Source organism: Onychomys torridus, chromosome 1 (assembly GCF_903995425.1).
Source record: "Onychomys torridus chromosome 1, mOncTor1.1, whole genome shotgun sequence".
Lineage (NCBI taxonomy): Eukaryota > Metazoa > Chordata > Mammalia > Rodentia > Cricetidae > Onychomys > Onychomys torridus.
Window position 1 is genome coordinate 103,463,143 of NC_050443.1, and position 20,160 is coordinate 103,483,302.

The following is a 20,160-nucleotide window of genomic DNA, read 5'->3' on the forward strand; positions in this document are numbered from 1 at the left end:
TATTTCTTTATATGGCTCATTTCTCTCCTAGGTTGTATACTTTAATCCCACTATAATTTTGTTTATATGGTCATGATTTACTTTGCTGTACCCTGTTATATATCTTGATTTAGGTTTTACTGATTTCAAATTTAACAGCTTGAATGAGATTTTGTATATATTGTATAATCTACTCCTTCAGTGGGTACAAGTCACAGCCTATGTATTAAATACTAGCCAACTTTCGAAGATTTTTAATCATCTCCACCCCTCTACCCGAGCTGTCCCCTAAGCACCGCCCACTTCCCTACAGGTGGAGTCACATGAAGTGACCCTGTGGCAGCCGCCCTTTCTTCACCTGTCGAGCCACCACACAGGGCTCCAGAGTGCTGCTGACCACTCACTGGCCTGCATGCCCTCTCTGCCATGTCTGCCACTGTCTGAGTTCTGTGGCTGTGCAGCAGGGTTTGAAAGTAGAAGTGAGTTCTACTTTATCCCTTTCCCCAGGACGGTTCAGCTTTCTGGGTTCCTTGCACTTACAGATTTTAGAATCAGACCCTCAACTCCCACAAGTCTGGAATTAGACATGGACTGTGTTGAATCAGATCAGTCAGGGGAGTCTTATAATGTTAGCTAGCTTGATCCATTTCTGTTTACATAGACCTTAAGTTTCAGCAGTGTTTTGAAGTTTTCACAGTAACTGATCTGCACATATTTTGTTAAATTTGTTCCAAGTTACTGCAAACAGAATTGCTTTCTCAGCTCAACTTTTAGATTCTCCACTTTAAGTATAGAAACCCAGGAGTGGTGATGCATATTGAGGTTAGTGTCTGCAGAACTGTTTATTTCTTAAGAGTCACAAGGACATCAGATCAGGAGGACTCAACCCCAATCTGTCAGAAGTGGAAATGAACTGACTACCTTAGTCAGCAGCCCTGATCATGCAGAGGTGTTCTGCCAAGTGCTTCTAACTGTGATCCTGTTGGAAGGAATTGCCAAATTCACTTCTCTCTCCCCTCTTCATTTTCTCAGCACAATTTAATAAACACATGGTGGCTAGTAAATACTTGAGGAAAGTAATTTTGTAAATCAGAGCAGTTTGGGGCAGCTGCTTTTGTTACAAAGTTGATTTTGCTTTTGCCAAATAGATATGGCAAAGTGTGAGTATAAAATATGCCTAAATCCAAACTTTTTAAGTGGTTTAAAAACAATTTATATATACCCAGACACGCCTATAAATTTACATGAATACGTCATCTTTATTATTTAAACCTCTCTATTCCATAATGCTTTGGAAGAAAGATTTTTATGTGAATTTTTTAACAAAACTGATAGAGCTTAAGGCATAAACCCCTGAAAACTGTATTCAGCTCCGGTTTCCTGCACAAGAAAAGCAGCGGAAGTGGTGCTTGATTAAATTAAATCTACAAACATGCACCAAGCACTCACTCAGCTCCAAGCTGATTCGCCCAGGCACTAGGAACACAAAGCATGCAAAGAGTGTGGCCAGCCCTCTCAGAACTCAGCACCCAGCACAAGGTCACTCAGACAAGCAAATGAAGCAGGGCCATGAGACCGAGGGAAGGGCTGGCTGTGAGCCCAGGCTGCAAACAAACCCAAGCAGCAGAGACGGGAGATCATGTAGGTACAGAGGTTACCATGGCTAAGAACAACCTCTAGCAATCAAGATGGGCTTGGTGTGCACATGACACAGTCCAAATATCCTGACTATCAGCCTGGGGGCCAACTCTTATCACTAACTGTATTCTGAGTCACACTGACCACTCTGAAAAGTCCTGTCCTCCCAGGACAGGCTTAAGGTGATACCCCGTGGACAGACACATCTGAAGGTGATGACAGAGCATACATAAATTGTGCTATGTAGCAGCAGGCAGGTGCCAACTGGTGAATAGGGAAGTGGGCCCATCTGCCTGTCAATCACCATGAAGGAAATGTACTACTATTTGCTTTCCCTTTGCACATAAGCTGGAAGTCAGACTTCCCAGGTTTAAAAAAAAAAAAAAAAAAAAAAAAAAAAAAAATCCACGTTTTAAATTCCAGAAACGAACTCAATGAAAACAAGTGCTGCAGGCTAGACAAAGCACCCCTCTAGCCAGGGATGACGGCACACACCACAAACAGATGGTAAAACGGCCTCCAACAAAAAACTCCTCTAGATCTATCCTACCTGCCACGAAGCTGTGGCCCTACTGAGCCCAGCAATCCCTGTGAGCACCGTAGCACTTCAGAGGCAGGTGCTATTACTCTTGTAATCCAGCTGAGGGAAGCTCGGACAGAGAAGTCAAGGAAAAATTATAAGCATGACTGCCTGACTTCAAAAGCACATTTGGCCAGTATGTTAACACACGCCTTTAATCCTAGCACTGGGAGGCAGAGGCAGGTGGATCTCTGTGAATTCAAGGCTAGCCTGGGCTACAGAGCCAGTACCAGGACAGCTAAGGCTGTTACACAGAGAAGCCCTGTCTTGAAAAACAACAGAAGCCCATTTGGATAGCTGTTAGTGTCAAGTGGTTACTTTGAATTTGCAAGAATCTCTGCCTGGAAGAAGCTCTCACCACAGTGGCCTGCATGGCAATAGAGTCTTCCTTCATGGTTCTTCACTGAAGAAAACATCAAGTTATTTAACATTCTTCTTCCAACATCCCAGAATACTAAAACATACCTCTGTCCACCTGGCCTACACTTGCCAGATCTCATCAGGGTTCCTGTTCACAAATCCTGGCTTCCTAGATCCCATGTTTCCCTGTGTCTTGGTTTACTGTTACTTTCTAGTTCCCAGGACATGTAGAATGTGGACGTGTGGAACTAGTCCCCCCACCCCCCAGTCCTCATTCACGGCAAAACTAAAGAAAGGATTCTAGGCTAAATGCCCAATTCCTTCAGAATATTAAAAAACCATTTTGTGTGCGCGTGGGGGAGGGGTGCAGGCATGGGTGTGCAATGCAGTATATGTGGAGGTCAGAGGACAAGTTTTTGGAGGACAGTCCTTTCTGTGGTTGTTTCTGAGGCTGCACTTTGTGCTGTGCTGCCCTGTGTGAGCTTCAAGCCAATTCTGTCTGCCTTCTGTTTTACTGTGGTAGTGTTGGGCCTAGAATTACAGATGCCAGCCACCACATCTGGGTTTTTAAATCAGAGTTTTGGGACTCAACCTCAGATTATCAGGTGTGGTGGTTTTAATGAGAAATGTCCCCCATAGTCTTAGCCATGTGAGTACTGGTTCCCAGCTGTTTGGAGAAAGCTTCATGCTCGTGGCTGAGATGTGAGCACTCAGCTCCCTATCCCTGCCTCCTGCTTACTACTGCTGCCATGCCTCCTGGCTGTCAGACTCTAACTCTCTGAAACCATAAGCCAAAATAAACTCTTCCTTCTATACGCTGTCTGGATCATGGTGTTTTATCACAGTGGCAGAAAAGTAAGTAATACATCAGGGATGCAAGGTAAGTACTTCTACCCACAGATCCATACGGCTAGCCCCTTCCTACAGAATTCTGACAGCTCTGATTCAATGCTGTCCTGCTTTAGTCCACTGGGAAACCTGGGGTTTCCGGGAGAAGTCTTACAGTGTTTATGTTCACTACAAATTTATGTTCACTATGCTAGAAACATGACAGTTCCTTTTGATTTAGAAGTCCACGTCCTTCAGATCTCAAAAGGTTCCATTTTTGAGTTTCCCATACCCCAATCCTCTGCATGTTTCTCTGTGTCCTTCTGTTCTCTGTGCTATGGTTTGGGAAAATGTCCCCAAAGGCCCATTGTTAAGGGCCTGGCTGTGTGCTGCTACAGAGTGATGGAACCGTTAAGAGGTGGGGTCTACTAGGAGGAGACTGGATACTAGCAGCACAGCAGTACCCACTTTCAGGAGACATGGGACTCTTGGCCCCCTCTCCCCAGCTTTTAGTTTCAACTTGGCATCCTGTTTTCTTTGAGGTCTTTCTCGGCACCTTTCTCTTACTCTCTCAGCACCTAGCTGACAACCCTTCCATCCCCCCCCCCCCCACAACCCTTCCCTTCCATTCCCCCATCCTCACAGCTCCTTGTTCTGCTTTCATGAACACAGCACCTGTTTCTTTCTGAGGATTAAATGTTATTGTACTTTTCAAGGTTTCTGTTTCCCTGAATTCTATTAGGCTTCATTTTCCTCAACAACGTGCTTGCTTTAGGATGCTGCCTGGAAACCAGTGTTTCCAAAGGAGGGAAAGGAAAAGCTACATCACCTAGACTCCAGTGAAGGGTGAGCTGTCAGACGTGTTGGAAACGTGACGAGCTGTTTTCCTTAGCTAGAAAACTCCAGAATTCAGTACGCAGAGGACTTTGCTCATGAACTGGTCACTTTCTTCAGAACAGAAGCCTCTAGTCCCGGGCCTAGGTTCTAAGTCTGTCTGTCAGTGTTCTAGAGGCTGGATAGTTCTAAGAACTCACGTTCCCTTTTAGAACTAGGTACTAGGGGGCTGGAGTGCAGCTCAGTGGTACAGGGCTAACCCAGCACACACAAGCCCCATGACCTATCTCTAGTCCCTCTGCTGTTTTCAGAGGCTATGGCTGGAGATCCCGAAGCCTGCCTAACCCAGCACAGACAAGCATTCCCGACCCACATTCCTCTGCTAGTTCTCACCTGCAGCATGTCACTGTGGAAGTGGTGAAAGTCTAGAAAACTATGGAAGAATGTTATCAAAAGAGACGAACTAGCAACTGTTAGGAATCACACCTCCTGTTGACTACAGTCTCCACTGCCGCACTCCACCTGTCCCAGGCCTGTTCTCACGCCCACCATCCAGAAATCCTCCAGGCTCCTGACATATGGGACACGAGAAGGAAGTAAGGTGTGATGCTTCTCATGTAGACTGTCAGCCCGCCCAGTCTCAGTCCCATCCATACTTGTCCTCTTAAAGGCACCAGCAGTTTTGAGCACCAAGTGTTGCTGAGAAGTCCTGCGTGTCTGCTGCCCCGCTTTGACCCTCTCAGTCTACTCCTGCTATGTCTCTACCATCACTTTGGAAGCACTTGGGCAGAATGCAGAGTAAAACATTTCACTTCCAACTTTCAGATTTTGCAAAGATATGGTTAAGTAAAAAATAAACAGCACGGGGCAAGATTAAAAAATAAAGGCCTTTAGATTGCTAAGGTTTTATAGCCTACTTGTGCTTGTGAAAGTTTCTTTTTATGAACTTTTATGTGCATGACTGTTTTGTCTACAGGTGTGTCTGTGCACCATGTGCATGCTCTCAGAGGCCAGAAGCCATCAGATCTCCTGATCTGAAGTTACATATAGTGAAAGCCCCAGTTGGGGTGCTGGGAATTGAACCAGGGTCCTCTGAAAGAGCAGCAGGTGCTCCTAACCACCGAGCCATCTCTCAGCCTCTAGTTAAGCTTCTTTATAGTCTACCACTGTCAAGTATTGACTGCTTAACTTTTGTGTATGTGGGGGAGGTGTCAATGTATGTGTGGGTATCGTGCATGTGCATAGAGGTCAGAAGTCTGTATCAGTTGTTCTCTAACTTAATTCTTTGAAACTGTGTCTCTCATTGAACCTAGAGCTCTCCAGTGAGGTTAGCTAGTCAGCAAGCCTCATGGATCCACTTATCTAAACCTCACACCCCTCACATTTAGATTACAGCAAACTCAGCTTTTACCTGGGTTCTGGAGGACCTGAACTCAGATTCTTCTTCTTCTTTTTTTTTTTTTTAATGTGCATTGGTGTTTTGCTTACATGTATGTTTGTATGAGGCTGTCAGATTCCCTGGAACTAGAGTTACAGACAGCTGTGAGCAGCCATGTGGGTGCTGGGAATTGAACGCAGGTCCTCTGGAAGAGCAGCCAGTGCTCTTAACCGCTGAGCCATCGCTCTAGCCCCCATGAACTCAGATTCTTATACTTGTTTGGCAAACACTTCACCTACTGAGTCATCTCCCAACCCACTTAGCACCTCTGAGCTTTCTTACATGTAAGACGATGATGCTAAGACCCACCTTGTAGGGCCACAAGAGGATGTGCAGTGCAAAACAGGCAGTCATGAGTGCTGCACACACAGCAGTGGTATCATAGTTAAAAATCTCTGTCACTTAGTAACCTTTTGCTATGACAGTGCAATGGTTTTTCTGGCATCTGTGGCAAAAGCACAGCACAGCGACACAGTACATATTGCTTGATAATCAATGACCATGTTACTGGTTTACATAGCACTACTGTAATTTTAGAACACATTCTTTCTACTTGAAGAAAATGTCTATTTCAAGTAAGCACAATGCCTGCCAACCTTGGACACCTTGTCCTGACGGTCTCATTACACCAAGAGGCCACACCCAGTGGCTGACCCTCGTCATCTATGTGTAGTCCATGCTGTGCTGTTCACACCTCGTGGTTGTGTGACGTGACTGTAATTCACAACAGGGCTGGGGAAACAGCTCAGTGGTAGAGCCTTTGTACAACACTCCAGTTCAGAGGTTCAGTCCCCAGTACCAAAAAACAAACGGACAAAAGAACGAAGAAGGGCTTGGTGTAGGAGGGAAGGCGAGGGAGGCAGCCTCACAGAGGAGTCTGCGCAGGGCTGCTGTAGTTCAGTGAGCACTTGTCAGGTCCTTTTTAGACGAAAGGCATTCAGCAATAAAGAACTGAATAAAGAGTGTAACTTTCACACTCCAAGGCAGAGTGTCACCGAAGATGACAGCAGGGAAATACAGCCGGACACAGGCGCTGTTCTTACCTTTCTTGGTCTTGCAGGGACCACACTCAGGGTGAATCTCCTGCAAGGGAAGGGACACCACCTTGGCCAGCCCAGCATTCAACATGTACTGGTACAGACGCTTGAATGTCCTTTCACACAGCCCCTGCAAAACACAAGCCCGTGGGTACTGCTAAGCGAGGCACTGGGAATCCCAGCGGGGAGGAAGTACACACCAGTGTTCAGGATGGGAATTACCACTGAGAGTAAATGAGGAAATGCTGCAGGAGCTAATTAGACCACCACGCTGCATTCAGGGAACCGAACAAGGACTGGAGCAGTAGAGAAATCCCCCTGCTGTGGACACCTGAGGGGAAGGGATGTACACAGAGACCCTGGGAGGGTGGACAGGGTGGGGGTGAAACAGGTGGAAACAGGTAAGAGGACTTCCACCAGACACTTTCCACACTGTGTTTCTTAATCCAAGTGTGCGCATGAATTATTAATAAACACAAACAGCCCTCCCCAAGGCAGTGGAGCGAAAAAGAAAACAGAATTTTAAAGTTATCTAAAGCGCCAAAGAGATGGTTCAGCGGGTAAAGGTACTTGCTACCAAGCCCAAGAACCTGAGTTCCATTCCCAGGACCCACATAGTAAATCAGAGAACCAACTCCAGCAAGGTACCATTTGACACAGCCTCTCAGGCATCAGCCAGGGAGAGGTGACCAAACACCTCTGCAGACAGCAGGACATGTGCTCCCCAAGGGGCTGTAGTTCTACACTCCTTGGCAGACCCTTGCACAGCACAGCTGAAGGTCAGCTGCTGTCTGTCACATGCGTGCCACTTTTCTCTGATGGTTGCTGACAACAAGGTTTTAAAATGTCCTGCCCCCAGCCAATCAACTCCTGACCCTTGTTGCCACTTGGATGTATAATTCCTGAGCAAGAAAGGTATGAACTGACTAAGATAAGGTGCTCACGACTCAGTGCTACACACTGGGGCAGAGAGAATAAATGCCTATGGGTCTCACACATCTGCAGCCCACTCAAAGGAACCAGCACTTTCACCGCTGGGCTACAGAACATATGGTTCTCCAAGAAATCCAGATGAATCCCATATGGCTCCTTCAAACATGCTGGCTTGTAAGTGGTGCCTGTCATTAATCTAGCTGAGCCTGCCAGTGAGAAAGAGAAAGAGCCTTTGGAAACTCATCCATCAAACCCCAGCCCAGGAATAATGGTGTTGAGCTCTGGACCGTCCAGAATGAAGGAAGATGATGTGGTCCTGCATTCAGGGGACCTTCACTTCTGTCCGGCAGAAAGATCAGCAGGAGCCCTGCCAAGGACAGCACCCACTTCAGCTACAGGCTAATTAGGTTGGCTCTCCTTGGACTCTACTGCCAGCTGCAGACTAGACATCTCCAGAGAACACAGAAAGCCATGAATCTCAGGCTCAGGTTCACAGAGTACCCCCCTTCACCCACATAGTTCCTCCTTCCTCCTCTGCCCTTGGCTCACAGAACACATAGCAGCCCAGCACAAGTCCCTGACCCTACCTTCTCACCACCAGCCTACTGTCACATTCCAGTCCACCTGCGTGCTGGCAACTCAAATCAAAACCTATGTTCCTTCTGGCCAGGATCTAGCCTGTGCCCTCCTTCTCTCAGCGCCTCATGCTCCCACTGTTTCCTTCTTCCTGGGCTTCTCCATGCGGCCACTGACACAGGCACTTCCTGAGGTTGAAGCTTAGACTCTAGTCTAAGCCAGGCTGGCTCTCAAGAACTCCCTCATCTTCCCTCACCTTCAGCCACCACTGTTGTGGATATCACTCTGTGTAAATAAAGTTCTGATTGGCCAGTGGCCAGGCAGGAAGTATAGGCGGGACAAGAGAGAAGAGAATTCTGGGAAGTAGAAGGCTGGGGAGAGACACTGCCACCACTGCCATGAAAAGCAACATGTAAAGACACCGGTAAGCCACAGGCCATGTGGCAAAGTATAGACTAACAGAAATGGGTTAATTTAAGATAGAAGTAGATAACAAGAAGCCTGCCACAGCCATACAGTTTCTAAACAATGTAAGTTTCTATGTGCTTTCTTGGTTGGGTCTGAGCGACTGTGGGACTGGCGGGTAAGAGAGATTTGTCCTGACTGGGCCAGGCAGGAAAACTCTAACTACACACCACTGTCCAATCCTTGCTGGCCCCTGAAAGCCCTGTCTCTGTTGGGAAAAGTCTGCCCTCTGTAAACTGCTGTGAAGCTGTGCAAGTTGTCTAGGGCCACATCTCCCACTCTGCTTTCATCCACTAGCCCTCCCAATGACATGGCCCTATGATAGACAGTACCACCTGCTATCTTCACCCACTTCTGTGACTTTGGAGTTTGACCCAGCTGACTAAAAACACTCACTGAACCACGTGCTCAGAGATAACCATGTTCTGGCGCAGTGAGGCCACAGTGCTGACCTGTGAAGATTAGCCTGCTTCCTGTCCCAAGGGAGGTGTACAGCAGTGTCCCAGTCCCTAGTGAATTCACAGGGACGGATAACAGAAAGGAACAAAGGAACAACCACTGACTTTCTTCAGCCTGTAGCAATTTTCCTCACTTCTATTTAAGTCACCTGAAATTTTTTTTTTTTTTTTAACCTTCCTTTGATTTCCTATTTTTTGATCAACTGATACAGAGAAATAGTCTGTTCCCAAACTGCAGGGCATCTGGGATGGCAAAGGCATGGATTCTTCCAGTATCTGGGAGGTAACAGGAAGTAGAAGAACTGGGCATCTCTAGCTGGCTGCCATCATGAGCACCTATGGGGCAAGGTTTGCCTAAGCTTTCAAACTCAAATTTCTATCTGAAATCTCAAAGTGAAAAAACAAAGAAGCCAGGCCACTTTGAGGCCCCTCTGAGGAGATGGGGATGCAATGGATATCATGATGGAAAGAGGCCCACTCCCTGGAAATGATGAAATCAAAGACTAGCATAGCACAGGGTGACTCTTGTCAACTGTCCTGATGTATGTAATCATAAGCACCACTGAGCCATCCCTTCGGGGATTAATTACTGCACCAAAAACCCAGATTCTGATGGGCAGCTTCCAGCTCTGTGGTTTAACCTTCAGGCGGCCTCTTCTCCATGCCTAATACTGGCTCTTGGTTACCGTTCCACTCAGAAGCATCCCCTGGCAGCCAGGCGGCGGCGTCACCATGAGCCAGCCTGCCTCTCACACTCACCCCTCCACAGCTGCTACTCCTGAGCCTAAGACAGAGCAGGTCAGGAATTGCTTTCTTCCTGTTACTGCAGCATAAAACCACCGGGAGAAAAATTACAAGTTTCATGATGAAAGGACATCTAAATGTCCAAATTTACCATCCCACATCAACTCTGATGGTGGGTCTGAGAGCAAACCCCAGAGGAAATGAAGTAAGAATTTCAAATAAAAACTGCATCTTCTCACTGTGTAAAAGAAAGGAAAAGGCCAGGGTTAGGGATATAGCTCAGTGGCAAAATGCTTAACAAGTTTTAATGTTCGATTCCCAGCTCTGCAAAACTACAAACGAAAGGAAAAGGCCAGTTGCTGAGCTCTGAGAGGGGTGGCAAGTCTTCAGTGCACCTCTCTTCAAAGCTCCCCAGATGGTGTGGAGCTTGCAGCTGTCTACCCAGCCCCACCTCATGGGCTTACCAGTTCCTCCCTCAGCTTTCCCAGAGTCTCAATCTGGTTGCTCCGTGTGCTCAGCATCATAGACAGCTTCTCCATGAGGATGTCATACTTGCTCCTCCTGTAAGAGACACCAGCAAGTCACCTGCTGGAGCCTAGCATTGCAGACCAGCTGATCTTTAGAGATGACAATTCATGTCCAAAGTTATAGTGACCGTGTACAAACCAGACCCCAGGGCAGAAACATCATGCAAGGATTCTCTAAACCTCCTTAGCTTTGAATAACATTTTAAAGGTAAGGGGCCTCTCAATTGCTGTCTTGAAGAGGAGTGGGGGTTACTTCATGAAGGCTTTTACCGAAATCCAGGCTAAGAAAGAAGCATCTTTGTATATCTGCTATGCTCCCTTCACTCCATCAAGCCCTCTCCTGTTTCCACTTCTGGCTCCCCTGGTACGACTGACCCACTGCCCACTGCCCACTTCCCCTGTAACATGAAGATGATGCATGACACCTGCTTCCCAGATAACAGCTTCCAAGGAAGCCGATACTCATGCAGCCTATGTCTGAGAAGGGGTGGGAGGAGAGTAAGGGGGAGCCATTCTGCTAGTTCACCTAGCCACAGGCAGCTTGGCTTAACTCCTTGTTGGGTTGTATTTTCCCCTTCTTTTCTGTATATAGAAAGCCTCAGCCAAGCTTTCTAAATAAGCAAGACATACTTTCATCAGAATCAAACATATCTTTCTGAAAAGTTTTACTTTGAGCCTTTAAGAATCTTAAAAGCACAACACAAGTAGTTACAACATGTAAGCAGTCAAATACTTTGTTTTCTACCAACCGCACCTGTCCACATGAAAGCGGTTCAGAAGCAGGAGGATAGAGTGTTGCTGGGCTCCAGTAGGTAGTCGGATCACATGTGACTGCATGGTAATGAGCCCATTCTTGTTGAGAATTTTCCTGTGATAATGAAGCTTCCCAGCATCAACCCTGCAGAAGAGTATGTGTCAGCCAGTTTGTTTTACTGGTAGCTTTACCCTCACAATGTAGTTTCTCTCTCTCTCTCTCTCTCTCTCTCTGTTTTTCAAGACAGGGTTTCTCTGTAGCTTTGGAGCCTGTCCTGGAACTTGCTTTGTAGACCAGGCTGGCCTCGAACTCACAGAGATCCACCTGGCTCTGCTGAGATTAAAGGCGTGCGCCACCACCGCCCGGCTTTTTTTTTTTTTTTTTTTTTTTTCCCAGAGCTGAGGACCGAACCCAGGGCCTTGCGCTTGCTAGGCAAGTGCTCTACCACTGAGCTAAATCCCCAACCACAATGTAGTTTCTCACACACACATAAGTACCAAACACACACCCCGTCTAGCCTGTTAGCTTACGAGAAAAGTCACAAAAAGCCTTGCCTTGGGAAGACATGGCAGCAGGCCCTTGCATTTGGGGTGCATATAATGGCCTTGTAATTTCAAGTGGAGACACTAGGCCAGCTCTTACTTGAAAGCGGTGGTGTGAAGGTCTCGCTGCAGCTCCCCTTGCCATCTGGACCGGCCTAAGCGCTCCAAAATGCAGTAGGAGAAATCAGGAAGCTTCAGGTCAGGATCTCCCTCCAGGCCTATTAAGGCCCGGTAGCGCATGTCCTGGGAGGCCACAATGATGAGCTTCTTACCCCACCTGCAAGTCACAACCACACACAGAATCAGTGCAACTGTAAGGAAACCAAAGCACAAGAAAGCAGGGCCTTCTGTTGTTTCTGCTTATTCTGAGACATTCACAGCACCCAGGGTTAACTTTACAAGTTCAGAGCCAGAACTTCTATAAGCTGGACAGATCGGCTGCCAAGATACATCCACATTCTTCACCACCACAGCACCCTGACTGAAGATCCACAAGGGCCTCCTTGACACAGCCCTAAAGTTACTGCCTGGCTGTGGTTCTCATGGACCTTTAGATAATTCTGATCTCATCTTTAACATCACAGTTCAGCTATCAACTCCTTAGGCTTCCCGAAGATGTTAAGCCCACCCCAACCATGCCCAGATTCTTCAGAGTACTCAGTACTCCTGGCAACAGCCTCTGTAACACTGTCTCCTTTATTTAGTACTGTCATTGCAGGCAGGTTGTGATCTGTTCACCTGGTGTGAACCCAGTAACAGAAGCAAACCAGAACACAAGTTGGTATCGGGAACAAGGTGTTGCTGTGATGGAAATGACCATGTGGATTCTATGTCCTGGACGATTTTTGAGGGAGAAAGGTGGAGGATTTGGACCTTTGGGCAGAAAAGCCATTTAGTAGTCCGAGTTAAATGGGCTGTTGCGGGAAGACAATGCTAGCAGCAATTCAGACAACAGAGGCTTGGGTTTGAAATTTCAGAGGGAAGCAAAGACTATCGGGACCATTCATGTTATATTTTGGATTGGGAATTCATGGAAGTAAAACCTTGGATTTACTGGGACAACAGATGCTGGCTAACTGGGGCTGAGCAATCAGCTGTGATTTATAAGTAAAAGAAAAAAAAATCACTCAGGCAAAATCTTTTGGGGAGTTTTCTTCAGAGCAAAGACACAGAAATGGTCCAGCGGGTCCAAGGCTGCACCCCAAGCTGGAAGCTAAACTTCAGTGTGTAAGTATTCCACATTGTACTGGTTTTGAAGGCATGAAGGGGTCATGGAGAGCATCGAGGCTTTGCACTGTGTGGCAGGGTCAGTCTCCTTAAGAAGAGGCCCAGAGAGGCCACTGGTGAAGTTGTAGCCTCAGCTGCATTGGAAAGCCCAGGACTCAGAGGTCACAGTCCTGAGTTGGCACTACATGACATGGTTGGAATCTCTGAAAGGAAGACCACCGGTGAAGGTGCAGTCTTAAAGCAATGGATACCCATCACACTGGAGACGCAGGGACTATGAGACAACCACCAATGACTGTGGCAGGTGTGGAATGTGCCTGGTCTAAATCTACAAGTCGCGTGTGCTGCAGGGAGAGCCGGACTGCCCTAGGCCTTCGGAGCTCAGAAGACCATGAGCAACAGACACTGAGCTTTGTACACTGTTACATTTTGATTTTGCTTTGATGTGCTTGTAACTGTGCCTCAGTTTTTCTCTTTTGAAATAAGAAAGGAGGTAACTTACTTTGGATTTTACAGAATCACAGTTAAGAGACTCTGAATTTTTAAAAGAGAACTTGTTGGTTGGTTGGTTGGTTTTTCGAGACAGGGTTTCTCTGTGGAGTTTGGTGCCTGTCCTGGATCTCGCTCTGTAGACCAGGCTGGCCTCGAACTCACAGAGATCCGCCTGGCTCTGCCTCCCAAGTGCTGGGATTAAAGGTGTGCGCCACTACCGCCTGGCTGGAATGTTTTTTTTTTTTTTTTAACTTTCTTTTTATTTATTCTTTGTGTCTTTCACATCATGTCTCTTGATCCCACCCATCCCCCCCCCCCACCAGAATAAAACAAAGTAAAATTTAAGAGAAAAAAGGAAATAAAAAAGGAGAAAAGGGAAAAACCTCATCATAGAAGCCGCAGTGTCATGGTGAGTAACGCAGCAACCCCTTCCTTTATCCATACACTTTTACATGCAGGCGTTCATTGCAAAGGATCATCCGTCTGGTTCAAAGACCCTGGTCTCGGCTACATCATCAAAGCTGAGCCTTCCCTGGGACTTTTCCAGGACATCCTGTTGCCCCCTGTGTTGTAGAGATTCTGTAGCCGTGGGTCCACAGGACTGACTCCATCCCCACTCCCCGTGCTCCAGCAGATCACAGATGGGGTGATGGCGGGGTGGGTCAACATATTATCCTGGTTTGGGGCCTGGGTAGTTTCAGGGTTGGCCAGCCAGCCAGCTCTCCCCTGTCTTTACCATCAGGGTGAGCTCTCCAGCATTGCCCTGGCTAGTTCACACTTGCAGTGACAAGGGGCAGGGCTAGTTCTCTGCTTTCACATCCTCAGGGTCGGTTCTCCCCTACCTACACCTGCAGGGCCAGCTCCACTGTGGTGTAGGGCCACTCTCCTGAGTGCTGCAGCTAATGGGAAGCAAGGCTAGCTCTTCCACCTGCCTCAGGCATTGAATCACAGAATTTTTAAAGGACGTTAGGACTTTTAAAATTTGGACTATATACTATATTGTGATATTAACAGGAGATCGTGGGATAAACAAGAAAGGAAAGATCATGACTTAATAGTGATATGGTTATGTGTCAAGTTGAAAGGAGGTCAATTTGACACAAACTAGAGTCATCTGGAAAGAGAGGCCTCAAGAAGGCCTGAAGAACTGTCTTCATCAGACTAGCCTGTGGGTATGTCTGTGAGACATCTTGATTAATAATGATGTTGAAGGGCCCAGCCTGTTGTGAGCAGCCCTGGCCAGGTGGTCCTGGTTATATAAGAAAGCAAACTGGATGAATGAGCTGACTTTCTGGACCCCATTACCTATGGTCAGACACCTTGCTCACCCCTGATAAAGCAGGGAGGGGCTTGATCCTGCCTCAACTGAATGTACCAGGCTTAGCTGTTCCCCCATGGAAGAACTTACCCTGTAGTAGGAAGGGATGAGGGCTGGGGGTGGGAAGGTGGGGAGGGAAGGGAGTGGTAGGAGGATGGAAGGGGTTGATATGTAAAATGAATAAAAGAAAAAAGAAAACTGAATTGCAAAAGACCTAGGATTGGTTCCCAGCAATGATGCAGACTCACAACCATCTGAAACTCCAGTTCCGAGAGATCTGATGCCTTCTTCTGACCTCTGTGGGCATCAACCACACATGCAGTACATACACATAAGGCAAAACACTCATATACATAAAATTAAAATAAAGCAAACTGAGCAACCCCTGAGGAGCCAGCCAGCACACAGTGTTCCTCCATGGTCTCTGCTTTAGTTCCTGCCTTGGTTTCCATCAATAATAGACCGTGATTAGGAAGTGTAAGCCAAAAAAAATCCTTTCTCCCCAAAGGTCAACAGAGAAGCTAAGTAGAACACCTGGGAAGGATGTGGCACTCTTAATTTTTCTTTTGAAGATTTACTTATTTTATGTACAAGGATCTTTTGTCTGCAAGTACATCTGCACATCAAAAGAGGACATCGGATCCCAGGGGACTAGTGAGCCATTTAAGTGCTGGGATTGAACTCAGGACCTCTGGAAGTGCAGACAGTGCTCTTCAGTGCTGAGCCATCTCTCTCTCCAGCCCCAACACTCAATTCTCAAAACAATGTATGCAGAGTGAGGTTCCATGGGTACCTGTGAATGAAGGACTACCGTGTGAGCCACACCAGTAAGCCTCAGGGCTGAGACGCCATGTGGGCAAAGAAGCAGGGGTCTGATTTCTGACTCCACTACTGAAACATTAGCTCTTCCCACCACTGGATGTGTTATGAACAATGATGTCCTAAGGAGACCCAGAGACTTCCTAGCAAGGCCCTTCAAGACATCAAGCAGAGTACTGTGAGGGCTGGGAAAAAAAAAAGAAGCTCTTGCTGCTCTCACAGAAGACCTGCGTTTTGAGTTCCCAGACCCCACTCGTGACTCCAGGGGGTCTGATGCTCCCTTCTGTCCTCTATCACGCTTCATGCTGGGGCCTCTGGTCCAGAGTGTGATGTGTAACTTTTATTTTCAAGTGTCAATTTGACAGTGTTGATAGTACCCAGCACATTACTGAAGCACACCTGAGTGTGTCTGTGAGCTCTTTTCTAGAGGTAGAGGACTTCCTGAGTGGGGAAGACTTGCCTTGGACAATGTGGGCTGCATCATCCCCAGGCTAGTGTCCTGAACAAAAAGGAAACGTGAAGAAAGGTAGCAGAGGACCAGCATCCATCTGTCTCGTGATTTGTCAGGATGTGCGGTTTCACACTCCTGCCATGCCTTCCTGAGCAGAGGAACTAAGTGGACTCTCTCAATCCGTGACAAAACAAATCCTTCCTAGCTTGTTTCCTGCCAGGTCCTCTGTCACTGCCAAGAAAAAAGCTGCTAACACACTATGTATCATCACGCTCCAGCTAAACCTCACTACCGCCTTGCCTACCACTGCACACTGAGCTGCTCCGCTCATGCTCTGGCCCAGCTGCAGGGAGACCCAGCCCTCACTCACAGGGTGGCGCCATGTGACTGAGCTGAGCTGGAGGACTGCCCTCTCCCAGATTTACAGAAAGCTCGGCTACCTGTCCCTTTGTAGAGCCACCCTGGCTCTTCTGTTCTACTGTTTACTAACATCTGTCCTTGAGGTCTCAGCAGCCCAAGGGCTCTGCTCAGTCAGTTTCCCGTGCTCCTGCACCTGCCACATGATTTCACTACTCCAAGTAAACAACAACGAAAGAGGTTGTATTTGTACCACGTGAGGTCTAACACGTTTGACGTCTATGCAGTCTGTCCTTAAAGACTTAGACCTAAGCCATTTTTCCCTCAAAACAGGCTCACTAAGAGAAACTACAAGAGGCCAGCTGGGTAAAAGACTGCAAACAGAAAAACAAGCTTGCTGCTTATTCAATCTTGTTCAATTTTCATCCTGCATTCACACCATCAGGCCAACAGCCTGTGTTAAGGACTGACTGCCATATCACCTGGATGTGCCTGATCCTGTCTGCATTAAGAACTGCCCAGCTGCTGGTCCCAAGATTCCTGCTACTGCACATCTGTGGACTATGACCACTGCTCTGGTGTCTGATGCTGGGCAGAGTGTAAGGAGCCAGGACACTGTGATAAGTAATACAAGAATCTACCCTCAAAGAGCTCACAGGGAAAAGCCAGAAAACGAACAGTTACATCAGGGGCTCTACCTCCAGAGCTTCCGAAAGGCATCTGTGTGGTCAGAGTGAGTGCACACCGTAGTCTCAGAACCGAGGCCAGCAGGGAGGTGGGAGGGAGAAGGGCCGAGCACATGGGAGACCTGAGAGGGTCACTGTTGAGCACAGTGAAGAGACTCTGCCATTGCTGAGCCAATGGTCTCCTGGTAAGGAGAATGCTGCCAATGAACACTTAAAGTGACTTTGGCCCAATTCAATGGCTTCTGCTAGCTCTACCTGTGACCTTCCCACACATGGTCAAATTCTGGAGACCCAACTGTTCACTGTACCACTCTTTCAGAGTTATCTGATGGTGTCTGGGCAACCAAGACACTTGGTGAGGAGTGCAGCTGAAGCTGGGGTGGGGCGCTGGTGTGCAGGTAGAACATTCTAAGCACAGGAACAGCACACACCTTTCCTTTCACACAAGGGAAACAGGAACCTGAGGGTGACTAGGTGAGAGCAGGGAGACTAGGTGAGAGCAGGGACAAGGTCACTAGGGGCCTCTGGGCCATAGTAAACACATCAGGTGGCAAATCTGAACAAGCCTGCTGGTATGGAAAATGAGCAGCTGGTACCTAGCTCATCTGAAGGGGACTGTGGCCTATGGTGCCTTTAAAAACCAGTCTTTCATATGGCTAAATCTTGTGGGGTTCCCCCTCACCCCCAAAGAGATTCTGGACATCCATGCTTCCAGATGTTAGAGATGAAGTAATCTCTAAAATAAATACAACCTCAATCTGAGCAAACAAATCTGTGGATGATGTGGCTAGTTCAAAACCCTGGCCCCAAGCAACAGGAAGACCATCCATCCATCACATTTTCATCTTAGGAAAAACCTCCCGTCGGTATAGAAGGTGGAAGAGACTGAGCCAATGGGGTGAGAGACTTCTGGATTACTGGAGACAGATGTAGAAAGATAAGGCAGTAGGACATGACAGACAACCGAATGTACATGTCACAGAGAGAAGGGCCTAGAAGAGACAGCCTGGCTCATGAGCATGCCTCTGACCAGGACGAAGAGATTGTGGTGAAGGAAACAACAACCAGAGACTGAGGGACTCCTAAGACATGTGGGAGCAGCCAATCCTTGACAGGGCAGGAGGGGCAGGGGAGCCCACCACAAGCTGGTGAGCATCAGTGAGGAAAACAGGAGACTACAGGAGCCCTGGGGCCAAAGCTTCTAGGACCTCCAATGCTCCCCCTCAGGGGTGACGGACTTGCTGGTTAGGACCTTGGGAGTGATAGTGTCAGGCCAGAGCCAGATCTGCACGGAGCAGAGGAGCGAGAGGGAGGGGAAGATAGATACACAGAGAACCCGTGTCTCTTCCAAAAAGCTCACTCTAAGACAGACACCATGGGGTGAAGAAAGGTGGTAGTCACCAGGTAGGTGAGCCCATCAGTGTGCTCAAAAAAAAAAAAAAGCCCCAGACTGTGAGCAGAAGTGAAAACTCCAGCAAAAGAACAAACACAAGTGGGAGAGAAGAGGAGGCACGGAAGCTGGGCTTGCAGGAGGGAAGGAGAAAGACATCTAGACCACAGTTTTGGATCCTGCAACCAGGGAGAAATCAACCTTATGGCCTCAGATAAAGAGAGGAGGGCAGTGTGCAAGGTCCCAGAGCTCATAAAGGCACCTTCTCCCTGACCTGGAGACAGGAAGGAGGTGGACCGTGGTTGGGCACTTCAGAAAAATGGCAGTCTGGACTGGTCAGTTGTGGAAGAACAGGATAGTGACTGAGAACTTGTAAAGGGAAGGCAGGGTGTGCAGGGCAAAGGCTGGCTACCCCAGCTCCAACCGTTCTAGGACTGTGGACACAAAGGACAGGAAGTCAGGACCACTGAACCCCAGGCCTCAGGGGTGGTGTGAAGGTTCCACCTTACAGACACTGAGAAGATGTCCCAGATGCTGCATCTGATTTCAGAGCACCTAGTTACCAAGGGACAGCTGAGAACGTGAGTCACTTACCTGCTGAAGGCCTCTACCATCGTACAACGAGGCTGCAAACACTTGGTCCTGATGTTACTGGTAATGTCCTTCCTCTCCTTAAAGTATCGGCAGGAGCCCTGGATGCCATCCTTATTCTCTAAGATCATGTGAATGGGGTAGACGTCCTCCAAAGTGACCGGGTCCCTTCTGGACTCCAAAATTCCAGTTTCCAAGTCAATTTCTTCATATCTAGGGAGGAAAACACATACATAAAGCTCTAACTCAGCTTCATCGATAACATGCACCTGGCATCTCCCACCAACTCCCTGTAGAGACCAGAGGGAAGAGGAGATGAGATACTCAGTCCAGTCTTTTTCTTTTTGAAACAATCCAACCGTGCAGCCTGAACGGGCCTTGAAGTTTTGATCCTTCTGCCTCAGCTTCCAGAGTGCTAGGATTACACACAGGCACCACCATGCCTGGCCTGCCGCTAATCTTGACAAGCAGGTTTTGTCTTTCTTTCATTTTGAGACAGGGACTCATGTGTGCTAAGCAAGGATACACAGCCAAGAATGACCTCGAAGTCCTGATCCTCCTGCTTCATCCTCCACATGCTGGAATTACAGGTGGAATTCCACCACACCTGCTTTAATACAGTGCTAAGGCTCAAACCAACTGAGCTACATCTCTAGCCCAGGTTCTTATCTCTCTATCACAGAGAACAAGACCTTCCTAGGATCCCAACCCACCAGTGCGGAGACCTGATCCACTCTCCTGGCCAGAGCCTTTGCTTTCCCTCCAGATCTAGTTCCTGGTCTTTGGATGCTCCCCGCCCCTCCGTGCCCCCCCCATCACCCTCCCCCATCTGTCCTCCTCAGGCAGCTTTCTCCCTTTAGTCATCTCTCCAGGCCTCTTATCCATGTTTATGGTTTCAATAGTTGCTCCAATTCCACCCAAGCCTGCTTCCCTGCCTCCCATCAAGTTCCTGGAGCCTAGTACACCCTCTCAGCTGCCTCTTATCAGCAAGCACCTTAAGTTGCACTCTTGAAGCTGGTAAACTAAGGTAAGGTATTACTTGCCTTTGGAGCCTGGCTAGCACCCTTCTCTATCACAGCTGAGGTGCCACGTATATACTTTAAAACTTTTTGAAAACCCTTGTCCTTTCTGTAAAC

General features: G+C 47.7%; 1 protein-coding gene across 1 annotated transcript in view; it reads right to left on the minus strand.

The window, feature by feature from the left end:
• Gtf3c1 (general transcription factor IIIC subunit 1) overlaps positions 1–20,160 on the minus strand; it is a 67,817-nt gene that overhangs the window by 45,443 nt on the left and 2,214 nt on the right. The window contains exons 2-6 of the mRNA XM_036191732.1: positions 19,028–19,237; positions 11,794–11,970; positions 11,152–11,295; positions 10,335–10,431; positions 6,701–6,824 (exon numbers count right to left, since the gene is read on the minus strand). Coding sequence (XP_036047625.1) covers positions 6,701–6,824; positions 10,335–10,431; positions 11,152–11,295; positions 11,794–11,970; positions 19,028–19,237 — 752 coding nt within the window. The remainder of the gene's footprint in view (positions 1–6,700; positions 6,825–10,334; positions 10,432–11,151; positions 11,296–11,793; positions 11,971–19,027; positions 19,238–20,160) is intronic.